The 18,288-nt window shown below is 39.7% G+C and overlaps 1 protein-coding gene across 1 annotated transcript in view; it reads right to left on the bottom strand.

The window, feature by feature from the left end:
* Positions 1 to 18,288, bottom strand: part of PSMB7 (proteasome subunit beta 7) — a 58,233-nt gene that overhangs the window by 15,400 nt on the left and 24,545 nt on the right. Inside the window, exon 6 of the mRNA XM_011364307.2 lies at positions 14,485 to 14,543. Within this exon, the coding sequence (XP_011362609.1) occupies positions 14,485 to 14,543 (59 nt within the window). The remainder of the gene's footprint in view (positions 1 to 14,484; positions 14,544 to 18,288) is intronic.

The following is an 18,288-nucleotide window of genomic DNA, read 5'->3' as shown; positions in this document are numbered from 1 at the left end:
TGGTCCCACTTAACACTGACAAATTCTGGTAGGAAGGAAGGGCACCATTTTTATTTTATGTTCAGTTACATGTACAGTATAAATGTACACAGGTAGCACATTTAAATATTTAAGCCCCAAATGTTATTTTAAACTTAATTTTTCCACAGAGCTATTTGATTAAAAAAAAAAAAAAAGAAGAAACTTTACTAAAATTCGTAATCGCACTTCAGTGTACATTAGCGCCAGTGTGGAGTTTGGCTGCTCTGCACACTCACATGCCCACCGCCTCCCTCTCTCGGATACCGCACACCACACGAGTATAATAAACCATGTTAATATTTCATACCACTGTGAAATATGCTGGAGTATCAATTCAACATCTGCTGTCTTTAGGGTCCGGGAGTCCCGCAGAGACACTTTCAATTTGTAATTGAGTTCTATGCTGAATTAATCAGCAGTTTATCTTTTTTACTAAAATAACGTCTTCACCACCAACCCAGATTTACATTAACAATTTATGCCAAATTACCTGCCAAGGCAAAACTTATAAGATTCTAAGCTACCAACCGGTAACGCTCAGTCCTATATTTCATTTCTTATATTTCTCTAACCTACATACAAGAAAAATAGGAAGCCATTGTTCAAGAGCTTGCAAGCCTCTGACCACGGTGACCTCTTGGATTCACAGCACACAGCCTTGCTTCTGACGTGAAATTCATGGGAGTTTTCCCCCTTCCCCTGAAAGCCTCAGTTCGATAAGTACGAATTTTTACAAAACACGATTTCTAGAATGGAATGAAATCAGTGAATAATAAAAGAACTTCTTATTTCTTTTCTCCAGGGGCTACGACATTCCAAACCTTGGCTTGAGTACCAGAAAAAGAAACCTAGATGAAGGGAGCATTTCTAGTGCCTTAAATTATGTCCCTGAGACCCAAGTTAGGAAAGGCGATTCAGTGTGGTAAGAGGTGGAAAAAGAAGTCCATGTTCTCTTGATGTCATGATGCAGAACAATTTATTAGCAATATTTTCCTTTTAATTCCACTTGTACAGTTGAAAGTCACTAAACATTTATTTCTATTCAACATTATCCCTGAATCTAACTCTTGCCTCTCTCTGATTAAGAGTCTCTGGTCACAAAGAAGCTGCATTTTGTCTGCTAGATCCTTCCCACAGCTGCAGCGAGCAATATACTTTGTGAAATATTTCTTCTGTACGGTATATTTCCCCTACATTCCACAGTTATAGGAAATATGTAAAGTAAAAACACTTCATATGGAACACCTGCTCCAAAGAAATGCATCACAAATAATCAACTATCTATTAGGGTAAAAGAATCCCTTCTTTTCAATCTACTTTGCATATAGTTGTATAAAGAATTTCGCCACCATACAGAATGGCCTCTTTCAATACTACCTCTGGATTACAGCACCCAGCGCAATGCCTTGCATTCAGCTGGTCCCCAATAAGTACCTGCTGACTGATTACATATCGATTATATAAAATTGAAATTCAGTGTTTACACATCAGGGTAGAAAATGGAGAAAAATTTTTCCACAGAAGTATTTTTGGCAGAAAAATCAACAAGGAAGAATTCTCGAAGTCGTTAACTATGGCAGTTATATCGTTTGTAGTACTTTTATTACTCTTTGAAGAACTGAAAATAGAGACCTTCGAATTTCATACAAGGTCACTTTCATAAGATTTGTTGATTCTTGAATTCCAGAGGCCCCAAGAGGAACCCATTTCCCGCTCACTGAAGATTTTGATAAAACTATACCTTTCCTTCTTGGCCTCCTCCCATCTAACTCCCTTTTATTTCCTGAGACTAAATGGGAAGAATAAAACACACTTTTTAAAATTTCCTCCACCCTTTCCCTGAAAAGCCCACTCTGCACTTCAACTTTTAACAAAGACAGAATACAATGGCAAGGGTGGAAATGATAACCAGCCACTCCCATTAAATAGGGCTCTAGAGAAACAGAGACAAGGAAGACAGCGACTTGGCCAGAGGAACGGGCATTTAAGTGGCCATTGCTAAGTCAAGGAAGACTAGAGAATCCTAGAGAATCAAAGGGAGACAGCAATTACATGTGAAGTTCCAAACTCTCTCTCTGTATGGTAGGGAGCAAAGCCTTGCTCTTGGAACCATCAGGTGAAAAACCTAAGAAAACTTTCATCTGCCCTATAAAGCACAAAATGAAAATGTGAGCAAAAAGATCCAAGGGAGTAACCTTAACTCAAGAAGTTATGCTCCCCAAAGCTGACCTACCAGTGGGTTCGAATTTAGGAGAACTCATTTTTTAAAAGGAGAACAACTCAAAATATCTGATGCTGGTAATAAATAACTGTCGTAATAGCAGTAAAGGCTTTGAAATATTTCATCTAAGCCGACTGTATTCTCATGCCTCTTAAGAATTGCCAGTCCCTTCAATATTGGCAGTTCCATCTATCAGATCTTCCAATACATAAAAATTGCTGACTTTCCCCCCAAAATTGATACAGATATATGAAAACTGTGAAGCTTTTTTTTGGGGGGGGGGGAAGGGAGGCTAGAAATGAAACTTCTCTGCCTGTGCAAAACATAAATTGCCATATGTTTTAGATCAGAAGGTTTAAAAAAAGCCCATGAAAACCTTCCAGCCCAAGAAAGCTGACAATTAACTCACTGAAATACAGGTCAAGCCCTCAAGTTCCCCTCTTCTTGTAGGTAGTGGTCCCACTTAACACTGACAAATTCTGGTAGGAAGGAAGGGCACCATTTTTATTTTATGTTCAGTTACATGTACAGTATAAATGTACACAGGTACCACATTTAAATATTTAAGCCTCAAATGTTATTTTAAACTTAATTTTTCCACAGAGCTATTTGATTTAAAAAAAAAAAAGAAGAAACTTTACTAAAATTCTTAATCGCACTTCAGTGTACATTAGCGCCAGTGTGGAGTTTGGCTGCTCTGCACACCCACATGCCCACCGCCTCCCTCTCTCGGATACCGCACACCACACGAGTATAATAAACCATGTTAATATTTCATACCACTGTGAAATATGCTGGAGTATCAATTCAACATCTGCTGTCTTTAGGGTCCGGGAGTCCCGCAGAGACACTTTCAATTTGTAATTGAGTTCTATGCTGAATTAATCAGCAGTTTATCTTTTTTACTAAAATAACGTCTTCACCACCAACCCAGATTTACATTAACAATTTATGCCAAATTACCTGCCAAGGCAAAACTTATAAGATTCTAAGCTACCAACCGGTAACGCTCAGTCCTATATTTCATTTCTTATATTTCTCTAACCTACATACAAGAAAAATAGGAAGCCATTGTTCAAGAGCTTGCAAGCCTCTGACCACGGTGACCTCTTGGATTCACAGCACACAGCCTTGCTTCTGACGTGAAATTCATGGGAGTTTTCCCCCTTCCCCTGAAAGCCTCAGTTCGATAAGTACGAATTTTTACAAAACACGATTTCTAGAATGGAATGAAATCAGTGAATAATAAAAGAACTTCTTATTTCTTTTCTCCAGGGGCTACGACATTCCAAACCTTGGCTTGAGTACCAGAAAAAGAAACCTAGATGAAGGGAGCATTTCTAGTGCCTTAAATTATGTCCCTGAGACCCAAGTTAGGAAAGGCGATTCAGTGTGGTAAGAGGTGGAAAAAGAAGTCCATGTTCTCTTGATGTCATGATGCAGAACAATTTATTAGCAATATTTTCCTTTTAATTCCACTTGTACAGTTGAAAGTCACTAAACATTTATTTCTATTCAACATTATCCCTGAATCTAACTCTTGCCTCTCTCTGATTAAGAGTCTCTGGTCACAAAGAAGCTGCATTTTGTCTGCTAGATCCTTGCCACAGCTGCAGCGAGCAATATACTTTGTGAAATATTTCTTCTGTACGGTATATTTCCCCTACATTCCACAGTTATAGGAAATATGTAAAGTAAAAACACTTCATATGGAACACCTGCTCCAAAGAAATGCATCACAAATAATCAACTATCTATTAGGGTAAAAGAATCCCTTCTTTTCAATCTACTTTGCATATAGTTGTATAAAGAATTTCGCCACCATACAGAATGGCCTCTTTCAATACTACCTCTGGATTACAGCACCCAGCGCAATGCCTTGCATTCAGCTGGTCCCCAATAAGTACCTGCTGACTGATTACATATCGATTATATAAAATTGAAATTCAGTGTTTACACATCAGGGTAGAAAATGGAGAAAAATTTTTCCACAGAAATATTTTGGGCAGAAAAATCAACAAGGAAGAGTTCTCGAAGTCGTTAACTATGGCAGTTATACCGTTTGTAGTACTTTTATTACTCCCTGCAGAACTGAAAATAGAGACCTTCGAATTTCATACAAGGTCACTTTCATAAGATTTGTTGATTCTTGAATTCCAGAGGCCAGGCCCCAAGAGGAACCCATTTCCCGCTCACTGAAGATTTTGATAAAACTATACCTTTCCTTCTTGGCCTCCTCCCATCTAACTCCCTTTTATTTCCTGAGACTAAATGGGAAGAATAAAACACACTTTTTAAAATTTCCTCCACCCTTTCCCTGAAAAGCCCACTCTGCACTTCAACTTTTAACAAAGACAGAATACAATGGCAAGGGTGGAAATGATAACCAGCCACTCCCATTAAATAGGGCTCTAGAGAAACAGAGACAAGGAAGACAGCGACTTGGCCAGAGGAACGGGCATTTAAGTGGCCATTGCTAAGTCAAGGAAGACTAGAGAATCCTAGAGAATCAAAGGGAGACAGCAATTACATGTGAAGTTCCAAACTCTCTCTCTGTATGGTAGGGAGCAAAGCCTTGCTCTTGGAACCATCAGGTGAAAAACCTAAGAAAACTTTCATCTGCCCTATAAAGCACAAAATGAAAATGTGAGCAAAAAGATCCAAGGGAGTAACCTTAACTCAAGAAGTTATGCCTCCCCAAAGCTGACCTACCAGTGGGTTCGAATTTAGGAGAACTCATTTTTTAAAAGGAGAACAACTCAAAATATCTGATGCTGGTAAGATGGTAATGAGATGACATCAATAATGTCATCTCATTACCATCTCTTCTAAAGGTCTAATGGTAATTCTGCAAATCAGTGAACGATAGTGCCAACTTCGATATATGTTCATTTCTAAAATTAACTATTTAAAATCACTACTAAGAATAACTCTAATCAGGACCCCAGAAATCGTATCTTTGGGTTCTGACATCACTAAAATTTAATGCTTTACATTAAATACAACCAGAGGAAAAATTATTTGAGAAAAACAATACATTTTTGATCTAAAAATAAAGATACAATTCACTATGTCTAATGCTTCAGGTCTTAAGGAAAGCCAATAAGCAGGAATTAGGAGCATAAGCAAACAAAAAACAGAAAGAGCCTCAGGGTCAGCCTCCAAAAGGCACCTTTCGATATTTAAACAAATGCCCAACCAACCCAATTACTGCCCAAATCCAGTCTGTAAAAAAGTGTGTCAAGTGTTTCAACAGTTCCATCTAAATGTCTCCAAAGTTGCAATAGTTCTTAAATAACAAAGAATCCATCAAAACCACAATGAGACACCAATTCACACCTACCAGGATGGCTGCAACCCAAAAGACAGATAATAAGTGTTAGCAAGGGTTAGAAATTAGTATCTTCATCCACTGTCAGTGACCCAAACATATGAAAATATTATAAGTTAAAGAAGCCGGTCACAAAAGACCACATATCGTATGATTCCTACCACATGCAACGTCCAGAGCAGGTGAGTCTGCAGAGACAGAAAGTAGGTCCGCCGTTGCCGCGGCTGGGCGGGCTGCGGGTAAACGGGGAGTGACTGCTAACAGGTATGCGGGTTTCTTCTGAGGCTGATGAAAATGTTCTAAAATTGATTGTGGTGAGAGCTGTACTACTCTGAATGCACTAAAAGCCACTGAATTGCACACTTAAAGCAGGTGAACAGTATGGGTATAAATTACACCTCAGTGAAGCAGTTATTAAAATAATAAGGCATCCAACATTTTTAGACTTAGAGAACCAAAAACCGGTCAAAGTATGACAATGACATGTCACAAGTCAGTCATAAAACTCATATTCTAATAGTAATTTTTTTAAAAAGCTAGAGATCACAATAAACGAAAATGTCAGCATTAATCCTTAAAAGCATTTAATAAGAATGGATTTTGGCTCTATACATTTTTTCCCAGGCACATGAGATACCTAAACAGATGTAGCAACCAGACAAACACAACCTTAAAAATCTAAAAATCTGGAAAAGTGAATCAAGTTCAGCTCATTAAACCGACACCCATTAAAGTGCTACAAGGAAAACAGCCTTAAACGGCATCGCTATCAATACGGACAGGAAAATCACTGTTATGATAGCTATCTAAGGTCAGATTTCTTTTTTTTTAATTTTACATTTACTTAAAACTCTGTTTGATGCCAACAGGGTTCAAGTTGCACAGGAAGGTGCTTCGGCTAAACACTGATAGTCTTCCTTGATCTCCATTGTCTGCTGTGTGGGTTCCGTCAGCAAACCTCTCAGCAAGTGGTCACCTTCCTATGGAGTCATTAAACCTCTGAATGTCAGCTGGTGGGATTAGCCAGCAGCTTCCACACCTGAGCCCCCATGGCAGGGACAGAGGCATTTGGATCCGGATCGCTAATGAATACAGAATTCATATGCCGCTTGTCAGGGCTCCTGAGCTCAGAGTCGCACAGATACAGCCTAAATAAGACGGAGGACAGAACAATTGTTGACAAAGATTAAAAAGTTTTGGCAGTTGGGAAAAAAAGAGCACCTCATTATTCAAATATGATAGTCTTGCTTATTTTTTTTATTTTTGTTCAAGTTATTCATGATTTGTCTCAAATGGACAAATGCCACTCACCAACATTTAAAGACTTCCTGGTCTCATTACTAAATCTGAAGAGGGCTATGCCATCTGAACGTTAGGTATATAGAGAAAAACAGCTCTCTTATAAAGAATATCTGAAAACTTTAGGGAAAATAAGAATCATGGGATATTTGGGGTGGAGGACAGTTAAAAGATGAAAACAAATCTAGAATTCAAAGAGAAGAAAAAAGTATCTTCCATAGCCAAATGACCTGTTTATATTTCCCAATATCTCTGTATTTCTAACCTCCCTTCACCTTTCTATTCCTGGGCTCCTTCCAATCACTGAGCTCACCAGGGAGGTTTAACACACACCTCCCTGCCGTCTTCACAGGACCTCATCAAAAAAAAGGAACAGACCAAGCAGCCCACCTGGAATAAGATGTCTTCCCCACTCTGCTGTCAAAGAATCACAGGCCTAGCAGAGAGGCAGAACAGCACAGTGCTCAATTACCTCAGAGGGCTCTAAAGTCAGGCCGACCAGGGTTCAAACCAGGACTCCATCACTGACTAGCTGTGTGACCTCAGGCGAGATATCTGACCTCCCTATACCCTAACTTCTTTCTCTACAAAGTGGGAATAAGAAGTACAGAGCTCACACAATTGTTGAAATGTAAATGAGATAATGCAGAAAAGCCTGTCAGAACAGAGCCTGACACAGAGTAAGCACTCAACAAGCACCAGCTATTATGATCACTGGGTTTTCAATACCTTCCCCCTATAGCAAAAAGGCGAATCCTTCCATGGCCTGTGTTTTGTGTTAAACAGGCTTCTTCCACTGTCATTATGACCACTATATAGTTCTATCTCCAATTTTAAGCTTTCAGATGGGAAAGTAGAATCATATCTATCTGTATTACGCTATAAATCACCAAGCATGATGCCAGTACAAATAATCACGCTAGTCGTTGCTATGTGATGTTTGTAACCTACTATTGAATAAAAAACAGAAGCAGCTGCTATATTTTAGAGCCAATTTTGTGTGAGCCACCATATGAGGTGTTTTACAGACCACATCTAATCCTGACAGCAACCCGCAGGCAGGTCTCTAGATCTCCATCTTCTAGATGGACAGTCTTGGACTGTGGCTCGCCCAGAGTCAGGCCAGGAGTACAGTGGAAACAGGCTCACAAGCCCATTCCCCTAGCTGCTGAGCTCCCACGCCCTTGTCCATCTGACCACACTGAACTCACACTCTGTATTCCTCTGGGACAAGTCCATGAGCCAAACTGAACAGATTTTTTTCCCATCAAAATAATTCTGATCTCTTACACTACTGTCCATCTGCAAAGCACAAAGGAATCTGTAACTTCAGTTGTTTTTCTATTCTTGGACTTAAACTACAGTTACTTCTAAGATTCACTGTCAGGATACCATATTGGTATCAACTCTTTCATTATTTAAAGTGGATCTATAGCTGCCTGCAATGACAGATTAATTCTGTTTCCTCGGTAGCTCGGTGTTTGGCATTACATTTGTGAGGTAACCACAAGCCTTTAGGGCGATAGCTGCTCACATCTTTAGCAATCCATAAGGGCTTCTCTAGAGGCTAGCACTTGCCGAGTGATGAAATATGACTCCATAAATCAGACAGCTGAAGTGGCACCTGCATACGTCACCATCTATCTTTGTGGTTTCTCTCTGAAGGGTACAGGGTAAGAGCTCATCCCGCAGTACTGCAACCAGGAAAAGGACCATAGCAGTTGGCATTGACTAAGCATGTGCTACTTAAAACTGAAGACACACTAAGACTAGGGGAAAGAAAAGATCCTGCTGGTGTTAGCATGCCTCAGGCAGTGGTAGAAGCTTCAGCAACTCATCTTCAAAAGGCAGAAAGCCAGAGCTCCAGAAACCTGCAAAAATTGGCTAAGCCTGCAGTCTTCATTTCTTTAAGTTGAGCATCTTCAAAGTCTAGAATTCTAACTGTAGGGCACAGCAGCTGCCACTGCAGATCTGATCCTCTCAGCTTTTGGCAGCTCTCAACTTGAGATTCTAGCAAAAGAATTTTTCAAGTTGCTATTATTGCCTGTCATGGATTTATAAATATTGTGCACTATCTGCTGTGGCATGGCTCTCATGGGACGCCAGAGCATGCCAAATGCATAACAGAATGAAAAACAGTTTCTATTCTTCAAATAAATGCTAATTTTTTTAACTGGGCTCACATGATGTGTTTGGTGACCAACTTCAATAGTACAGAATATGTATCAGAGAGGGGGAAAAAAGCGAATTGTCTTTTCCAGCAGCATTCAGCTGCTACTTTCATTAAGCTTGTTTAATTAGATTCCAGATGCTAATTTGCAAGTCGATACCAGAGGGTGCAGGACAGTCTGCCTTTGAATCATCTCCCTGTGATGTGAGGGTCCTGCCGCACACCACTACCCTTCAGCGGCCCTCGCACGCGATTCTGACAATTAGCGCAAAGAGGGAACAGTATTGATCTTGACAGACTAAATATTAATCTTCCACCCATTTTAATGAACTATAATCTTTAAGAGTTTAAATTTCTCACTGGGCCAAATGAAAACATTCCTTCTTACAAAGAAACGGGATGGAAGGAAAAGTGACCGAAGTTATCTGGTTCCCTGCCTTCCCTTCCTCGCACCCTTCAAATGTTTTTATTTCAGCAACTTTGGCAATTTTCAAGATACACACCCCCTCGAAGCTAACACCATATTCCAGGTACCATGGTCAAATTCCTCACATCTAACTGGAAGGTGAAGTCACAGGCCACAGTGTGTGTATCACTAGTTTCCTGTCCAGCTGGCCCGTGGGTAATAACCACGATCAGGGGCTTATTTCTTTCACCAGCCTTACCAAAAAAAAAAAAATCGGGGGAAATGGCTCTGTGCAATTTATCACCACCAAAAATACCTCTAACTGGCCCCTTGTCACTCGGCCAACTCACACATTTCAAAATCCACTGTTCTGCTGATACACACGTACAATGTCCAAATAAGCACCTTTGCTGATAAAAATAAAGCATGAGATTTATCGTCAGTAATACAATTTTTATGCCCCCATTTTCTTCACTGCTAAGTACTATGAAGGCTAAAGGTGAAATTATCAAATTGAGAACTACTTAGTAAAGTTGCTTTTAATGTGTTTTTATCCACTCAGTCAACAAATACTGGCTGTACACCTACTATGCACCAGTTATCACGCTAGGTGTATAGAAATAGAAATGAATTAGTGCAGTTCCTGCCCTCATAAGACTTCCAGGCTAACGGCAAGAAGGAAAACAAGAAAATGACAATTGCGAGACCACTAAAGTCGTTGTTAGGGTCACAACTAGGTGAGGATTTTTAAAGGTTGTTAATGTGTCTTAAACTCACACGGTTAGCTGGCAGTTTCTCTGAAACCTTGAATCAGGGCTTCTATCTGGGGCAAGTCACTGGCTCAGGTAACTGGGAACAGCAAAGGCCCGTCTTAGTCATTTCTGAGTCCGAGCTGGGTTTCTCTGTTCTGCTTTTTGGCCTGTAATCTCCCAATGAGCATTTGCCCTTTGTCCCATCTTCGTTTTGCCTGTGTACTAAATGGGTTGCTTGCTTCGCTGACTCCACCCCAACACTATATATTTGAGAAGTATACTAGTTATCTTCCTGTTATTGCAACAAACAAACAAACAAAAAACACACCACTTTCCAGGTGGAAAGAAGAGAAAGTTCCCTCCATTTCCCAGGTGTTTTTTGATGACTCAGATTTGACTTTAACTCAGGATTATCCTGTCTCAACTAAGCAAACACCTACTGAACACCAGGAGCTAAAAACAGAGATGATTTCCTGGCCCCTGCCCTCATAGATCTCCTTCTCTCAATGGCAAGTGGGGGGAAATGTCCCTGCAAAAAGCATAAAACAATGGGACAGGTGTGTGCAATGGGTTCCAGGGACACAAACAAATGAGGAAGCGACCCAGGGCACGGCTGGCGGACACCAGCAGCGAGGAGGATTCCCCGGCAGGTTCACAGCGAGTTCAAGGGACAGCGAGCAGGTGGGAAGGGCTGAAGCGGAGCAGGGATGCAGACCTCTGCTACCCAAGTCTAACATCCAGACCCCCGGGCTTACACAGAACGGTGTATTTATATTAATAGTATGCACTCATTTTCATATGTCTGGGGGAAAAAAATATAACCAGCACATCAAACCCAGGATTTCATACATATAAACATATTTTAAAAAATAAATTTAAATTAAAAAGACAAACTGAAGAGGAGGAAGGGAATTGACTGGAAAGGGGTACTTTGTGGTGAAGGAGATGTTCTGTCTTGATTTGAGGGCTGGTTATTTGGGTAATTACAAATGCCAAAACCTGTCAAACGGTGCATTTTATTATATGTAAATGATACCTCAATTTATAAAACAGTGAGCTCATTTAAAAAATTTTTTCAAAAAAGTACAGGTGGTACCTGAATATGCTAGAAATTGTACATGTGGTATGCAAATGACAAGCTCAAGAAAGGGTGCTACACTAGCCTTATCCAATAGAAATATGTGAACTGCATGTATTGTTTTAAATTTTCTAGAAGCCACATTTAAAAAAGTAAAAATAAGTGAAGTTAAATAGTTTTATTTAATCCAATATAAAATGGTATCTTATTTAACATGTGATCAATATAAATATTATTGAAGACTTCTTCTTTAATTGGGTACTAAGTCTTTGAAATCTGGTCCTTTCTCCTTTACAGCACCTCTCAATTCTCACTAGCCACATTCAAGTGCTCAATAGCCACATGTGGTTGGTGGCTACCATAATGAACAATGCATCTAACGACAATGAGAGAATGTTAAAGGTTTTTAAGGAGGGAGGGGCTTTCATTCCATAAACACTAGGCCCAGTGCTGTCCAAGGCACAGGATCATAAGTTAAAAAAATAAACAATAAAAACTACGGGCTTCCTCCAATGTATTTGTTCTAACAATGAAGCCAGGAGTTTATTTCATGAGTATGGCCTAAAAACTGCTGTTTGGCAAACAATCTGTAACTACGATAGCCTAGAACTGCCCCCTCCCAAAGCAACTCTCTGTGAAGCGGGCGGCAGGGTCAGCCCTGGCAAGTCCATGCCAAGATTTGAGAGGCAGTGATGCTCTCCCGGGTTTCCGTCTGAGGCACGTCCAGAATCCTTTCCCCTACTGTACCGAAAGGAGATAAGCGGACTCAGTCATCCAGCCCTGCAGTCCCGAAACAGACAAGAAAGAAAAGTTATGCAGGGTTGCTTGCCCCAGAAAAACAGCCTCCTGGAAAGACGGAAAATAAAAAGTTTGGAAATTTGAAACGAAAACATTTCCAAGCTTTCTATGCAAATGAAAACCAGAATGACACCGGGGCTGAATTCTCTTTCATAACAAAGAAAGTCACTAAAACGGTGTCCTCTCAACTTTGTTCGGCCTTTCGCTGAAACCACTTCATTTCATCTTCACAAAAGAAAGCAAGGTGGCCAGCAGTTTGCTGCTTGGGCTTCGCAATAAATTTTTTTTTGTATCTATTAACATGCCTTTAGACTTTTAAAGTATTATCTACTGACAGCTGTTACATTATTATTCACCTATTTACAATCTGCTTCAAGTTTCAATAACTTCAGTGGATAAAAAAATGACATGGAATTATAAATTGAAGCATTCAATCTGAAATGGGAATTTGGTCAACCTGTTTCAAGGTCTCACAGCTAATACAAAATATTAAGTGCTCTGGGTTACAGGTAAAATTGATCTAAGGAACAGTCTTTTGACTGATGATATTAGATGCGTTATTGAAGGGATAATCACATTTTCCCTCACTTCATATCAGTATTAAATTCATGGCTTCTGAATCATTTCAAATCTGAATTCTAAATAATGTAAAATTACTGTAGCAGAACGTTAAGTCACACTTAATATATCTAATACTTTCAACTTTCTGCAATTCTCATTTTTCTTTAACATATGGAGGTCCCAATCAATTGGAAATAGACAAAGTTTTCAAGGAAATGTGAAGAGATTAATGTGGTTTAAAGGAGGGCTTGACATTACTGAGGCTATTTTCTAAACAAAAGTCACCAGAGTCCTTCTTACGCCTTCGTCAGTCCTAACGGGTTCGTGGAGCTGTGGCGACAACTCTCCTTCAGTTACAAGACTGGGAGACCGTTTTTTTCTTTTCTTTTTAAGTGACCTAGTATATCTTTTTTTTTCTTTGTATTAAAAAAAAAAACCCCAAACAGAAAATAATGCTGATATAGGAATAAATTTTCACACTGAGAAGTGAGAACACAATCCTAATCTTATTTATAGTTGATACCTGAACCTGTTTACTATTCTTAATTAAAGAAAGACACTACTGTTTTTAGTATAAAACACTTAGCTAAATCCTATCTTTTGCCAGGTGTTTTTGTTCCTACAGATGTCCAAGACAGGGAAGAAATCTAGCCATCAGCAACTAAGTCACTTACGTGTGCTATCCTCAGGTACCAAGGGGGTAGGGGCTGCGGGCAGGAGACCCCTGTCCTGGCTGAGCAACACCCAAAACCCTATGTTCTCTGGCTCTCACGGCACTTGGCCCAAAACTAAAGGGCAGAGGAGCATCGGAGCTCCAATGACACTTGCTGCTCCAATGACAATGAGCTGGTGGAAGAACATAATATTTTACATATGCAATCCTCTCCAAGGATGAGTACGCATAAAGCATTGTCGAAAAGTAATTCCCAGAGACATGCTTTGGTATCTAAACAAAATACTGAGAAGGCAGAAACCTACACATTAAGAACTAGGATAAACCACTCATAAACAGCCTACCAATTACATAACACTAGTTGATACGACCATCAAAATATTACCATCTATCAAAAAAACCAAGACAGATGATAAAGGACCTGAGTGGCTGCAAGGTGGTTTAGCAGCGAAGATAAAGCACAGTAGAGGAAGACTGTGGTACCACGAAGCATCTAAGAACACTGAACACTCCTATGAAAGTGGTAATGGGAGACCCGTGGGCTTGTTCCTGAAGATTTTAGGGGTGAGTGGTTGCTTAATGGAGGGGTACATCTATCATTAAAGAAGACTTAGGTGAATGCCATTCAGAAGATACCACCCTTTCCCACCACCAAAGAAAATATAATAAAAGAATGTTTTTATAAATATATCTAAGACACTAGATCCATCACACTCAGAATAGTCCCTATCTTCTGCTGCCAGATGCAGAACGATCGATAGGAATTTTTTAAACTGCCCCCATTTTCAGGCCAGGTCTGTGTGACAAACAAAGACATACACAGTTTCTCAATTCTTAGTGAGAACCAAAAACACCTGTCATTTCGAGATACCGTGACACAGAAAGCTTAGTGCAGTGGAAAATATTCTACATTGCAGCAGCATTTACAGCCAAGAAGATTCCTAGACAGCCCAAAGGCCAGAGCAGAAACCTGAACAGTGCTGGCTCCTCAAGCCCACGGCAGGGCCGCTCCAAAATGAAGCTTTCCCTGGCAAACACAGTATCTATGCCAAAGAGCATTCCAACTAACAACAGTGCAGTCCCGGCTGTGGAGGAATCGAGCATCGATTTGTAAATGTCCGACATACAACTGGAAAAAAAATTTGAAAGAATAAAACTGTAGGGACTTACATACCTCCATATCTGGCCTAAACTTATCTTCAAACACAGCCATTGCTGCCAAGGAGCCAGAACCTGTAAGAAAAAGATGCATTTTTAGTGTATTTACCAACTCCCAGCTTCTCAAGTTTACCTCGAGGCAGCAAAAATGGCAAAACATGCCCAATGTCACATTCAAGTACAGTGTAAATATTAATCCTATAGGGCCACATAAACCAGGTAAACACTGCTCTTCAAAAGCCTGGAGTCACACTTACCACTATCCTGGGTACACCTGCAACTGGCCCTACTTCTACTACTCACAGGAGTAATTGTAAATTATTCACAATAAAATGCTGAAGCAGGAAAATGAGGTTATAGAGAATCTGTATTTTTTCAAAAAGTGAATGCCACATAATTTCATATCTCCTATGCTGTGAGTCTTATGCTCCACAACTGTGCCTTGGCAGGCGGCTGGGTATGGCACTAAATATCAAGCCAGTTAGAAAGAATAGACTGTTTTAATGAGCTGGCCCTGGTAGAGTCACCTTGACATGTGGGGAAGAAACTAAAGCACCAGCAATGGTAATAGGACTGTGAGCTGCAGCCACCAGGTTATTCCAGCTACAACTGTAAAACACTTTATTATGTGGCATTTATTTGGAGCTATTATTTTTAGTTTGTACTTTGAAGAGTAACAGCTGAGTAGACAAAATGACAGACAAAGAAACAAAAATTTATTATCACAATAGCGAATGGCTGAAAGGTTATGCTGCATAGATATTAACAGATAGCAAATTTCTACCAACAAAAGTAAGATGTAAAGTAAAGGCATTACAAATAAGTATGGGCTCCCTCTGAATGGATATAAAAGGCAGCTCAGCACTATTTGAAATTTTAAATTAAACTTGCTTTGTTCAGAAACCAGAGAACCTTTAGAAAACCATCATCTTGTCTTTACAGGGGCCTGGCAATATTTCAGGATACTCTACTTTTGGAGAGAAGATAGAGTTGCCCACAATTTTTTACTCCAATTAGAAGATTTTTTTGGCATTTATTACTTTTTAACTTGTTTTGCATAACACTATCTATTTAGCTGGGTCACAGAGAAAACCATATTTTCTATTTAAAATGATTTGTGTACATCGCTTGACCACCTCAATGGTTTAGCAAAGGAAAAAGGCAGCGATTAAACAGTTTCAAATGAGGTGTCCTGCTGATTTTATCAAGTCTGCTGAATGTATAATGAAAAAGGAGAAGCTGACAGCAATGCTGCATTGAGAAAATACAGACTACCTTATCTGAACCATTTAAGGAGGTCCAATTATAGATCAAATTTAAAGGGTAGAAACAGCAGATTTACAGACACAAATCAATGAACATGGTAATCCCAATGAATATGACAGATACTCCTGTTATGGAATATTGCCGTGGTTGAGGATCATTACCTTCACAGCACCGGATACATCACATCTGAAGCAGTAGGAAGCGTCAAGTGTAGACCGGCATTACAAGCAATGACTATTCATTTAGGCTTTGGGAGCAAAAGGCAACCCCATTTTCCCCTCTCAGAATTTTTTTCTCCTTAAAAAAATGGGGCGGGGGGTATCTAAAGAGATATTAAAAGCCATTTGAAAAGGATGGAAATTAAACAGGTATTAGACTAGAGCACCCAAATAAAACCAGGATATATACAAGGGCAAATTCACCAAAACCAAGCCTCTGACTTTCACAGTAAACGTGTCCTTGAAAATCTGGAAACAGAATCCAAGTCCACCAATATTCTGTGAGTCACATGTTTACCCTGAGATTCAGGAATCAAGAAAGTAACCTAAGTGTCTGGTTTTTTTTAAGGCACAGGTGAGAACCCATATCAGACTTAGTAAAAAAAAAAAAAAACCCAGCAGTTTTGTATGGAAAACAAAGGACAGCTGTCATGAAGAAACAAGGAAATTGCAAATAAGGAAATCTCAGGGAAAAAAAAATACTTCTAAATAAATGCTCCTGGCAAAGCACCCAACATCAGGCTTGCCTCCTCTAACCCAGTCCAAGACCATCTCTGTGAGGAGCCCAAGGGTAAATGCACCAGAGGCCTGAAACAACCATTAAAAAAGGATAAGGGAAGGGCGAGTATTTACCCAAGAGCCAACAACTTTGTGGAAAACTGGAATCAATCATTGTAAAAAGGAAACCCAAGTTAACTTAAAAGCATTTTTCCTTAAAAATTACTAACCCTGTTTTTTCTCCTTGGCCATTCTTTCTTTGACAGTCTCACAATAAATAATTAGTTTGACACTCATTTTTCCTGGCACATATATTTCCTTCTGCTTAGCTCCATCCAACATTTTAAGAAATAAAAAATATTTCCCTCCCAATATAATAATTCTTCCTTTATCAAAAACTTTTTTTCCTGCTTAGAAACAATGTCATTTCCATTTATAGAAACAATGCTGCTGATGAAATTTCTATAAATGGAAATGACATACAAAATCTAAAGTCTTAGAACAAAAAGTGCCTGTCCAGTGTGGGGATGGCTCTTACATTATCAGAGACAGTGATTTTTTTTAAGCGCTGGAAGATGTATGACAGGTAAACACAGAAAGGACACAGGGGTCCTTATCACATTGTATTTCTGCTTCCCTTTTTACACCACGCCCTTCAACACATACTCCAACCTACACACATTCCGACCTACACACACACAAGTGTACACACACACACGTGAACACACACATACACACATACACACACACATTTTCTGGATAGCAGGAGCTTGCTAAACTGCCTGATTCTGCTTCCCCTGAGATCAAAGATAAGCAAACTCCAAATAAACTTGAAATAAAGAAAAATTCAACATTAAAAACAAGTTCTAAATCACTTGCAAATCAGCTCCTGCTCCCAGTTTTTTAGGAAAGGAGGACTTTGGCGCCCCCTTTTCAGAAATACACGGAAGTGCTAGGACAACTGACTGTCAACAGGTTTCCAGGAAACTGAGTGTGTGTCTGCTCTGCATGTATGTCTGCTATTTAGAAAACTGAAGTCAGAATTTCATATATGACTGCAGTTGCCCAAAGTGGCAAGAGAACAAGATGCAATTTCTCACGTCATTTCAAGGCCATGTAACTAGAGGAAAGAACAAGGAGCTGGCCATTAAAAAGAAAAAAAAATAGTGAACTCGATGAGACCAGTATTCTTTAATAATTTCACTCAGGTTTCCTAGATTTTGTCTCGACACCACTTAAAACTCCATGTATACAATAAATTGTCAGACAGATGCCATACTAGCATAGTATCCATGTGACCTACAAAACATTTAAATATTCTATCCCATTTTCCCCAGAAACTATAATAATGTCCTGAGACATTCCATTATTTCAGCATCAACCTACCTAACCTGGCACTTTCATACCCAAAATCAAGGCAAAAGTCTTTTGAAGGAACACTTACCCTGATTTTTTCTGCTCCTAAAGCATCACCTTGATCAGTCAGAAGTGCCCGGTTTCTCATTAAAAAATAAATGAACAGAAAAGCTAGGGGACAGTGTACACGGTACAAGGGCCTCTGCTTTACATGGCAGGCACGGCAGGCGAAGGAAACGCGTATCAAGGGAATGTGCTTTCCACCACTGCAGGAGGAGCTCTAGCAACAAGGGGTGAGGCCTGCCTTCGAAGAACTTACAGAGGGAGGAGCAGGGAGCCAAGGGGGAAGAAACAAGCACTGTATCGAGCATCCACCAGTGTGCCACACATCGTGTCATTTGGTCATCCTCAGAGCAACCCATTACAGTGACAAAGCTTCCAGTTTAGGATTACAGAACAAGTACAGGGCAAGATTTCTGTCT

The sequence above is a fragment of the Pteropus vampyrus genome, unplaced genomic scaffold, assembly GCF_000151845.1.
Source record: "Pteropus vampyrus isolate Shadow unplaced genomic scaffold, Pvam_2.0 Scaffold95, whole genome shotgun sequence".
In the NCBI taxonomy this organism is placed as follows: domain Eukaryota; kingdom Metazoa; phylum Chordata; class Mammalia; order Chiroptera; family Pteropodidae; genus Pteropus; species Pteropus vampyrus.
The sequence above is the reverse complement of the archived record's forward strand: the minus strand, read 5'-3'. Positions and strand labels throughout refer to the sequence as shown.